The sequence below is a fragment of the Oncorhynchus mykiss genome, unplaced genomic scaffold, assembly GCF_013265735.2.
Source record: "Oncorhynchus mykiss isolate Arlee unplaced genomic scaffold, USDA_OmykA_1.1 un_scaffold_270, whole genome shotgun sequence".
Classification (NCBI taxonomy): Eukaryota; Metazoa; Chordata; class Actinopteri; order Salmoniformes; family Salmonidae; genus Oncorhynchus; species Oncorhynchus mykiss.
Window position 1 is genome coordinate 85884 of NW_023493724.1, and position 12368 is coordinate 98251.

At 46.7% G+C, this 12368-nt stretch overlaps 2 protein-coding genes across 2 annotated transcripts in view; one reads left to right on the forward strand and one right to left on the reverse strand.

The window, feature by feature from the left end:
* The window catches only part of LOC118948935 (sodium/glucose cotransporter 5-like), a 105378-nt gene that overhangs the window by 48451 nt on the left and 44559 nt on the right, over positions 1-12368 (forward strand). The window contains exon 10 of the mRNA XM_036973573.1: positions 11195-11330. Coding sequence (XP_036829468.1) covers positions 11195-11330 — 136 coding nt within the window. The remainder of the gene's footprint in view (positions 1-11194; positions 11331-12368) is intronic.
* Positions 1-12368, reverse strand: part of LOC110511521 (protein FAM83G) — a 49920-nt gene that overhangs the window by 13303 nt on the left and 24249 nt on the right. The window lies entirely within an intron of this gene.

The following is a 12368-nucleotide window of genomic DNA, read 5'->3' on the forward strand; positions in this document are numbered from 1 at the left end:
TTAGATCTACATACTAACACACTGCCCTGACCCTGACCCATACTGCCTGACTACAGTTAGATCTACATACTAACACACTGCCCTGACCCTGACCCATACTGCCTGACTACAGTTAGATCTACATACTAACACCCTGCCCTGACCCATACTGCCTGACTACAGTTAGATCTACATACTAACACCCTGCCCTGACCCATACTGCCTGACTACAGTTAGATCTACATACTAACACTGTCCTGACCCTGACCCATACTGCCTGACTACAGTTAGATCTACATACTAACACACTGCCCTGACCCATACTGCCTGACTACAGTTAGATCTACATACTAACACACTGCCCTGACCCATACTGCCTGACTACAGTTAGATCTACATACTAACACACTGCCCTGACCCTGATCCATACTGCCTGACTACAGTTAGATCTACATACTAACACACTGTCCTGACCCTGACCCATACTACCTGACTACAGTTAGATCTACATACTAACACACTGTCCTGACCCATACTGCCTGACTACAGTTAGATCTACATACTAACACACTGCCCTGACCCTGACCCATACTGCCTGACTACAGTTAGATCTACATACTAACACACTGCCCTGACCCTGACCCATACTGCCTGACTACAGTTAGATCTACATACTAACACACTGCCCTGACCCATACTGCCTGACTACAGTTAGATCTACATACTAACACCCTGCCCTGACCCATACTGCCTGACTACAGTTAGATCTACATACTAACACACTGCCCTGACCCTGACCCATACTGCCTGACTACAGTTAGATCTACATACTAACACACTGCCCTGACCCTGATCCATACTGCCTGACTACAGTTAGATCTACATACTAACACACTGCCCTGACCCATACTGCCTGACTACAGTTAGATCTACATACTAACACACTGCCCTGACCCATACTGCCTGACTACAGTTAGATCTACATACGAACACACTGCCCTGACCCTGACCCATACTGCCTGACTACAGTTAGATCTACATACTAACACCCTGCCCTGACCCTGACCCATACTGCCTGACTACAGTTAGATCTACATACTAACACACTGCCCTGACCCATACTGCCTGACTACAGTTAGATCTACATACTAACACACTGCCCTGACCCATACTGCCTGACTACAGTTAGATCTACATACTAACACACTGCCCTGACCCATACTGCCTGACTACAGTTAGATCTACATACTAACACACTGCCCTGACCCTGACCCATACTGCCTGACTACAGTTAGATCTACATACTAACACCCTGCCCTGACCCTGACCCATACTGCCTGACTACAGTTAGATCTACATACTAACACCCTGCCCTGACCCTGACCCATACTGCCTGACTACAGTTAGATCTACATACTAACACACTGCCCTGACCCTGACCCATACTGCCTGACTACAGTTAGATCTACATACTAACACCCTGCCCTGACCCATACTGCCTGACTACAGTTAGATCTACATACTAACACACTGCCCTGACCCATACTGCCTGACTACAGTTAGATCTACATACTAACACACTGCCCTGACCCTGACCCATACTGCCTGACTACAGTTAGATCTACATACTAACACACTGCCCTGACCCATACTGCCTGACTACAGTTAGATCTACATACTAACACCCTGCCCTGACCCATACTGCCTGACTACAGTTAGATCTACATACTAACACACTGCCCTGACCCATACTGCCTGACTACAGTTAGATCTACATACTAACACACTGCCCTGACCCTGACCCATACTGCCTGACTACAGTTAGATCTACATACTAACACACTGCCCTGACCCTGACCCATACTGTCTGACTACAGTTAGATCTACATACTAACACACTGCCCTGACCCATACTGCCTGACTACAGTTAGATCTACATACTAACACACTGCCCTGACCCATACTGCCTGACTACAGTTAGATCTACATACTAACACACTGCCCTGACCCTGACCCATACTGCCTGACTACAGTTAGATCTACATACTAACACCCTGCCCTGACCCATACTGCCTGACTACAGTTAGATCTACATACTAACACACTGCCCTGACCCTGACCCATACTGCCTGACTACAGTTAGATCTACATACTAACACACTGTCCTGACCCTGACCCATACTGCCTGACTACAGTTAGATCTACATACTAACACACTGTCCTGACCCTGACCCATACTGCCTGACTACAGTTAGATCTACATACTAACACCCTGCCCTGACCCATACTGCCTGACTACAGTTAGATCTACATACTAACACACTGCCCTGACCCATACTGCCTGACTACAGTTAGATCTACATACTAACACACTGCCCTGACCCTGACCCATACTGCCTGACTACAGTTAGATCTACATACTAACACCCTGCCCTGACCCTGACCCATACTGCCTGACTACAGTTAGATCTACATACTAACACACTGCCCTGACCCTGACCCATACTGCCTGACTACAGTTAGATCTACATACTAACACACTGCCCTGACCCTGACCCATACTGCCTGACTACAGTTAGATCTACATACTAACACACTGCCCTGACCCATACTGCCTGACTACAGTTAGATCTACATACTAACACACTGCCCTGACCCTGACCCATACTGCCTGACTACAGTTAGATCTACATACTAACACACTGCCCTGACCCATACTGCCTGACTACAGTTAGATCTACATACTAACACACTGCCCTGACCCTGACCCATACTGCCTAACTACAGTTAGATCTACATACTAACACACTGCCCTGACCCATACTGCCTGACTACAGTTAGATCTACATACTAACACACTGCCCTGACCCTGACCCATACTGCCTGACTACAGTTAGATCTACATACTAACACCCTGCCCTGACCCTGACCCATACTGCCTGACTACAGTTAGATCTACATACTAACACACTGCCCTGACCCATACTGCCTGACTACAGTTAGATCTACATACTAACACACTGCCCTGACCCATACTGCCTGACTACAGTTAGATCTACATACTAACACCCTGCCCTGACCCATACTGCCTGACTACAGTTAGATCTACATACTAACACACTGCCCTGACCCATACTGCCTGACTACAGTTAGATCTACATACTAACACCCTGCCCTGACCCTGACCCATACTGCCTGACTACAGTTAGATCTACATACTAACACACTGCCCTGACCCTGACCCATACTGCCTGACTACAGTTAGATCTACATACTAACACACTGCCCTGACCCATACTGCCTGACTACAGTTAGATCTACATACTAACACCCTGCCCTGACCCATACTACCTGACTACAGTTAGATCTACATACTAACACCCTGCCCTGACCCTGACCCATACTGCCTGACTACAGTTAGATCTACATACTAACACACTGCCCTGACCCATACTGCCTGACTACAGTTAGATCTACATACTAACACACTGCCCTGACCCATACTGCCTGACTACAGTTAGATCTACATACTAACACACTGCCCTGACCCTGACCCATACTGCCTGACTACAGTTAGATCTACATACTAACACCCTGCCCTGACCCATACTGCCTGACTACAGTTAGATCTACATACTAACACCCTGCCCTGACCCATACTGCCTGACTACAGTTAGATCTACATACTAACACCCTGCCCTGACCCATACTGCCTGACTACAGTTAGATCTACATACTAACACACTGCCCTGACCCATACTGCCTGACTACAGTTAGATCTACATACTAACACCCTGCCCTGACCCTGACCCATACTGCCTGACTACAGTTAGATCTACATACTAACACACTGCCCTGACCCATACTGCCTGACTACAGTTAGATCTACATACTAACACACTGCCCTGACCCATACTGCCTGACTACAGTTAGATCTACATACTAACACACTGCCCTGACCCATACTGCCTGACTACAGTTAGATCTACATACTAACACCCTGCCCTGACCCATACTGCCTGACTACAGTTAGATCTACATACTAACACCCTGCCCTGACCCTGACCCATACTGCCTGACTACAGTTAGATCTACATACTAACACACTGCCCTGACCCTGACCCATACTGCCTGACTACAGTTAGATCTACATACTAACACCCTGCCCTGACCCATACTGCCTGACTACAGTTAGATCTACATACTAACACACTGCCCTGACCCTGATCCATACTGCCTGACTACAGTTAGATCTACATACTAACACCCTGCCCTGACCCTGACCCATACTGCCTGACTACAGTTAGATCTACATACTAACACACTGCCCTGACCCTGACCCATACTGCCTGACTACAGTTAGATCTACATACTAACACCCTGCCCTGACCCATACTGCCTGACTACAGTTAGATCTACATACTAACACACTGCCCTGACCCTGACCCATACTGCCTGACTACAGTTAGATCTACATACTAACACACTGCCCTGACCCATACTACCTGACTACAGTTAGATCTACATACTAACACACTGCCCTGACCCTGACCCATACTGCCTGACTACAGTTAGATCTACATACTAACACCCTGCCCTGACCCTGACCCATACTGCCTGACTACAGTTAGATCTACATACTAACACACTGCCCTGACCCATACTGCCTGACTACAGTTAGATCTACATACTAACACCCTGCCCTGACCCATACTGCCTGACTACAGTTAGATCTACATACTAACACCCTGCCCTGACCCATACTGCCTGACTACAGTTAGATCTACATACTAACACACTGCTCTGACCCTGACCCATACTGCCTGACTACAGTTAGATCTACATACTAACACACTGCCCTGACCCATACTGCCTGACTACAGTTAGATCTACATACTAACACACTGCCCTGACCCATACTGCCTGACTACAGTTAGATCTACATACTAAAACTCTGCCCTGACCCATACTGCCTGACTACAGTTAGATCTACATACTAACACACTGCCCTGACCCATACTGCCTGACTACAGTTAGATCTACATACTAACACACTGCCCTGACCCTGACCCATACCGCCTGACTACAGTTAGATCTACATACTAGCACACTGCCCTGACCCATACTGCCTGACTACAGTTAGATCTACATACTAACACACTAACCTGACCCATACTGCCTGACTACAGTTAGATCTACATACTAACACACTGCCCTGACCCTGACCCATACTGCCTGACTACAGTTAGATCTACATACTAACACACTGCCCTGACCCTGACCCATACTGCCTGACTACAGTTAGATCTACATACTAACACACTGCCCTGACCCTGACCCATACTGCCTGACTACAGTTAGATCTACATACTAACACACTGCCCTGACCCTGACCCATACTGCCTGACTACAGTTAGATCTACATACTAACACCCTGCCCTGACCCTGACCCATACTGCCTGACTACAGTTAGATCTACATACTAACACACTGCTCTGACCCTGACCCATACTGCCTGACTACAGTTAGATCTACATACTAACACACTGCCCTGACCCTGACCCATACTGCCTGACTACAGTTAGATCTACATACTAACACACTGCCCTGACCCTGACCCATACTGCCTGACTACAGTTAGATCTACATACTAACACACTGCTCTGACCCTGACCCATACTGCCTGACTACAGTTAGATCTACATACTAACACACTGCCCTGACCCATACTGCCTGACTACAGTTAGATCTACATACTAACACACTGCCCTGACCCATACTGCCTGACTACAGTTAGATCTACATACTAAAACTCTGCCCTGACCCATACTGCCTGACTACAGTTAGATCTACATACTAACACACTGCCCTGACCCATACTGCCTGACTACAGTTAGATCTACATACTAACACACTGCCCTGACCCTGACCCATACTGCCTGACTACAGTTAGATCTACATACTAACACACTGCCCTGACCCATACTGCCTGACTACAGTTAGATCTACATACTAACACACTGCCCTGACCCATACTGCCTGACTACAGTTAGATCTACATACTAACACCCTGCCCTGACCCTGACCCATACTGCCTGACTACAGTTAGATCTACATACTAACACACTGCCCTGACCCTGACCCATACTGCCTGACTACAGTTAGATCTACATACTAACACACTGTCCTGACCCTGACCCATACTGCCTGACTACAGTTAGATCTACATACTAACACACTGCCCTGACCCTGACCCATACTGCCTGACTACAGTTAGATCTACATACTAACACACTGCCCTGACCCATACTGCCTGACTACAGTTAGATCTACATACTAACACACTGCCCTGACCCTGACCCATACTGCCTGACTACAGTTAGATCTACATACTAACACACTGCCCTGACCCTGACCCATACTGCCTGACTACAGTTAGATCTACATACTAACACCCTGCCCTGACCCATACTGCCTGACTACAGTTAGATCTACATACTAACACACTGTCCTGACCCATACTGCCTGACTACAGTTAGATCTACATACTAACACCCTGCCCTGACCCTGACCCATACTGCCTGACTACAGTTAGATCTACATACTAACACACTGCCCTGACCCTGACCCATACTGCCTGACTACAGTTAGATCTACATACTAACACACTGTCCTGACCCTGACCCATACTGCCTGACTACAGTTAGATCTACATACTAACACACTGCCCTGACCCATACTGCCTGACTACAGTTAGATCTACATACTAACACACTGCCCTGACCCATACTGCCTGACTACAGTTAGATCTACATACTAACACACTGCCCTGACCCTGACCCATACTGCCTGACTACAGTTAGATCTACATACTAACACACTGCCCTGACCCTGACCCATACTGCCTGACTACAGTTAGATCTACATACTAACACCCTGCCCTGACCCATACTGCCTGACTACAGTTAGATCTACATACTAACACACTGTCCTGACCCATACTGCCTGACTACAGTTAGATCTACATACTAACACACTGCCCTGACCCTGACCCATACTGCCTGACTACAGTTAGATCTACATACTAACACCCTGCCCTGACCCTGACCCATACTGCCTGACTACAGTTAGATCTACATACTAACACACTGCCCTGACCCTGACCCATACTGCCTGACTACAGTTAGATCTACATACTAACACACTGTCCTGACCCTGACCCATACTGCCTGACTACAGTTAGATCTACATACTAACACACTGCCCTGACCCATACTGCCTGACTACAGTTAGATCTACATACTAACACACTGCCCTGACCCTGACCCATACTGCCTGACTACAGTTAGATCTACATACTAACACACTGCCCTGACCCATACTGCCTGACTACAGTTAGATCTACATACTAACACACTGCCCTGACCCATACTGCCTGACTACAGTTAGATCTACATACTAACACACTGCCCTGACCCATACTGCCTGACTACAGTTAGATCTACATACTAACACCCTGCCCTGACCCTGACCCATACTGCCTGACTACAGTTAGATCTACATACTAACACCCTGCCCTGACCCTGACCCATACTGCCTGACTACAGTTAGATCTACATACTAACACACTGCCCTGACCCATACTGCCTGACTACAGTTAGATCTACATACTAACACACTGCCCTGACCCATACTGCCTGACTACAGTTAGATCTACATACTAACACCCTGCCCTGACCCTGACCCATACTGCCTGACTACAGTTAGATCTACATACTAACACCCTGTCCTGACCCATACTGCCTGACTACAGTTAGATCTACATACTAACACCCTGCCCTGACCCTGACCCATACTGCCTGACTACAGTTAGATCTACATACTAACACACTGCCCTGACCCTGACCCATACTGCCTGACTACAGTTAGATCTACATACTAACACACTGTCCTGACCCTGACCCATACTGCCTGACTACAGTTAGATCTACATACTAACACACTGCCCTGACCCATACTGCCTGACTACAGTTAGATCTACATACTAACACACTGCCCTGACCCTGACCCATACTGCCTGACTACAGTTAGATCTACATACTAACACACTGCCCTGACCCATACTGCCTGACTACAGTTAGATCTACATACTAACACACTGCCCTGACCCATACTGCCTGACTACAGTTAGATCTACATACTAACACACTGCCCTGACCCATACTGCCTGACTACAGTTAGATCTACATACTAACACCCTGCCCTGACCCTGACCCATACTGCCTGACTACAGTTAGATCTACATACTAACACCCTGCCCTGACCCTGACCCATACTGCCTGACTACAGTTAGATCTACATACTAACACACTGCCCTGACCCATACTGCCTGACTACAGTTAGATCTACATACTAACACACTGCCCTGACCCATACTGCCTGACTACAGTTAGATCTACATACTAACACCCTGCCCTGACCCTGACCCATACTGCCTGACTACAGTTAGATCTACATACTAACACCCTGTCCTGACCCATACTGCCTGACTACAGTTAGATCTACATACTAACACACTGCCCTGACCCATACTGCCTGACTACAGTTAGATCTACATACTAACACCCTGTCCTGACCCATACTGCCTGACTACAGTTAGATCTACATACTAACACACTGCCCTGACCCATACTGCCTGACTACAGTTAGATCTACATACTAACACCCTGCCCTGACCCATACTACCTGACTACAGTTAGATCTACATACTAACACACTGCCCTGACCCTGACCCATACTGCCTGACTACAGTTAGATCTACATACTAACACACTGCCCTGACCCTGACCCATACTGCCTGACTACAGTTAGATCTACATACTAACACCCTGCCCTGACCCATACTGCCTGACTACAGTTAGATCTACATACTAACACACTGTCCTGACCCTGACCCATACTGCCTGACTACAGTTAGATCTACATACTAACACACTGCCCTGACCCTGACCCATACTGCCTGACTACAGTTAGATCTACATACTAACACACTGCCCTGACCCTGACCCATACTGCCTGACTACAGTTAGATCTACATACTAACACCCTGCCCTGACCCATACTGCCTGACTACAATTAGATCTACATACTAACACACTGTCCTGACCCATACTGCCTGACTACAGTTAGATCTACATACTAACACACTGCCCTGACCCTGACCCATACTGCCTGACTACAGTTAGATCTACATACTAACACACTGCCCTGACCCATACTGCCTGACTACAGTTAGATCTACATACTAACACACTGCCCTGACCCTGACCCATACTGCCTGACTACAGTTAGATCTACATACTAACACACTGCCCTGACCCATACTGCCTGACTACAGTTAGATCTACATACTAACACACTGCCCTGACCCTGATCCATACTGCCTGACTACAGTTAGATCTACATACTAACACACTGCCCTGACCCTGACCCATACTGCCTGACTACAGTTAGATCTACATACTAACACACTGTCCTGACCCTGACCCATACTGCCTGACTACAGTTAGATCTACATACTAACACACTGCCCTGACCCTGATCCATACTGCCTGACTACAGTTAGATCTACATACTAACACACTGCCCTGACCCTGACCCATACTGCCTGACTACAGTTAGATCTACATACTAACACACTGTCCTGACCCTGACCCATACTGCCTGACTACAGTTAGATCTACATACTAACACACTGCCCTGACCCTGACCCATACTGCCTGACTACAGTTAGATCTACATACTAACACCCTGCCCTGACCCTGACCCATACTGCCTGACTACAGTTAGATCTACATACTAACACACTGCCCTGACCCTGACCCATACTGCCTGACTACAGTTAGATCTACATACTAACACACTACCCTGACCCATACTGCCTGACTACAGTTAGATCTACATACTAACACACTGCCCTGACCCATACTGCCTGACTACAGTTAGATCTACATACTAACACACTGCCCTGACCCATACTGCCTGACTACAGTTAGATCTACATACTAACACACTGTCCTGACCCTGACCCATACTGCCTGACTACAGTTAGATCTACATACTAACACACTGCCCTGACCCTGACCCATACTGCCTGACTACAGTTAGATCTACATACTAACACCCTGCCCTGACCCATACTGCCTGACTACAGTTAGATCTACATACTAACACACTGTCCTGACCCATACTGCCTGACTACAGTTAGATCTACATACTAACACACTGTCCTGACCCTGACCCATACTGCCTGACTACAGTTAGATCTACATACTAACACACTGCCCTGACCCATACTGCCTGACTACAGTTAGATCTACATACTAACACACTGCCCTGACCCATACTGCCTGACTACAGTTAGATCTACATACTAACACACTGTCCTGACCCTGACCCATACTGCCTGACTACAGTTAGATCTACATACTAACACACTGTCCTGACCCTGACCCATACTGCCTGACTACAGTTAGATCTACATACTAACACACTGCCCTGACCCATACTGCCTGACTACAGTTAGATCTACATACTAACACCCTGCCCTGACCCATACTGCCTGACTACAGTTAGATCTACATACTAACACACTGCCCTGATCCATACTGCCTGACTACAGTTAGATCTACATACTAACACACTGCTCTGACCCTGACCCATACTGCCTGACTACAGTTAGATCTACATACTAACACCCTGCCCTGACCCATACTGCCTGACTACAGTTAGATCTACATACTAACACACTGCCCTGACCCATACTGCCTGACTACAGTTAGATCTACATACTAACACACTGCCCTGACCCATACTGCCTGACTACAGTTAGATCTACATACTAACACACTGCCCTGACCCTGACCCATACTGCCTGACTACAGTTAGATCTACATACTAACACCCTGACCCATACTGCCTGACTACAGTTAGATCTACATACTAACACACTGCCCTGATCCATACTGCCTGACTACAGTTAGATCTACATACTAACACACTGCCCTGACCCTGACCCATACTGCCTGACTTATGTCACCGTTCAGTTAACGTCCAGACAGTTATTACACAGGACTGTTTCTATTGGTCATGAAGACACTCTTTATTTTCTCAAACATTCGTGTGTGTGTGTGTGTGTGTGTCTGTGTGTGTTTAGGTCATCGTGCAGAGGTCCCTGTCAGCTAAGAACCTGTCTCATGCCAAAGGAGCTTCTATCCTGGCGTCCTACCTCAAGATGTTACCATTCATATTCATCATACTTCCAGGCATGATCAGCAGAGCTCTGTACCCAGGTAACACACAGCCCTCTGTACCCAGGTAACACCCAGCCCTCTGTACCCAGGTAACACCCAACCCTCTGTACCCAGGTAACACCCAACCCTCTGTACCCAGGTAACACCCAGCCCTCTGTACCCAGGTATCAACTAGTAAAATACAGTAGACCTAGAACTTCCATCATCAACTAGTAAAATACAGTAGACCTAGAACTTCCATCAACTTGTAAAATACAGTAGACCTAGACCTTCCATCATCAACTAGTAAAATACAGTAGACCTTCCATCATCAACTAGTAAAATACAGTAGACCTAGAACTTCCATCATCAACTAGTAAAATACAGTAGACCTTCCATCATCAACTAGTAAAATACAGTAGACCTTCCATCATCAACTAGTAAAATACAGTAGACCTAGACCTTCCATCAACTAGTAAAATACAGTAGACCTAGACCTTCCATCATCAACTAGTAAATTACAGTAGACCTAGAACTTCCATCATCAACTAGTAAAATACAGTAGACCTAGAACTTCCATCATCAACTAGTAAAATACAGTAGAACCTGAAGTCAACAAATAAAAACAGTAGTATCTACTCCGTCTGTCTGCCTCCCTTTCCATCTGTCTTGAGTTGAGCTATTGCTAGTGATGTGCAACATTGTATCAAATCATCACTTGGGCTGGACCAACACTGTGGATAGTGATGTGCAACATTGTATCAAATCATCACTTGGACTGGACCAACACTGTGGATAGTGATGTGCAACATTGTATCAAATCATCACTTGGGCTGGACCAACACTGTGGATAGTGATGTGCAACATTGTATCAAATCATCACTTGAGCTGGACCAACACTGTGGATAGTGATGTGCAACATTGTATCAAATCATCACTTGGGCTGGACCAACACTGTGGATAGTGATGTGCAACATTGTATCAAATCATCACTTGGGCTGGACCAACACTGTGGATAGTGATGTGCAACATTGTATCAAATCATCACTTGGGCTGGACCAACACTGTGGCTAGTGATGTGCAACATTGTATCAAATC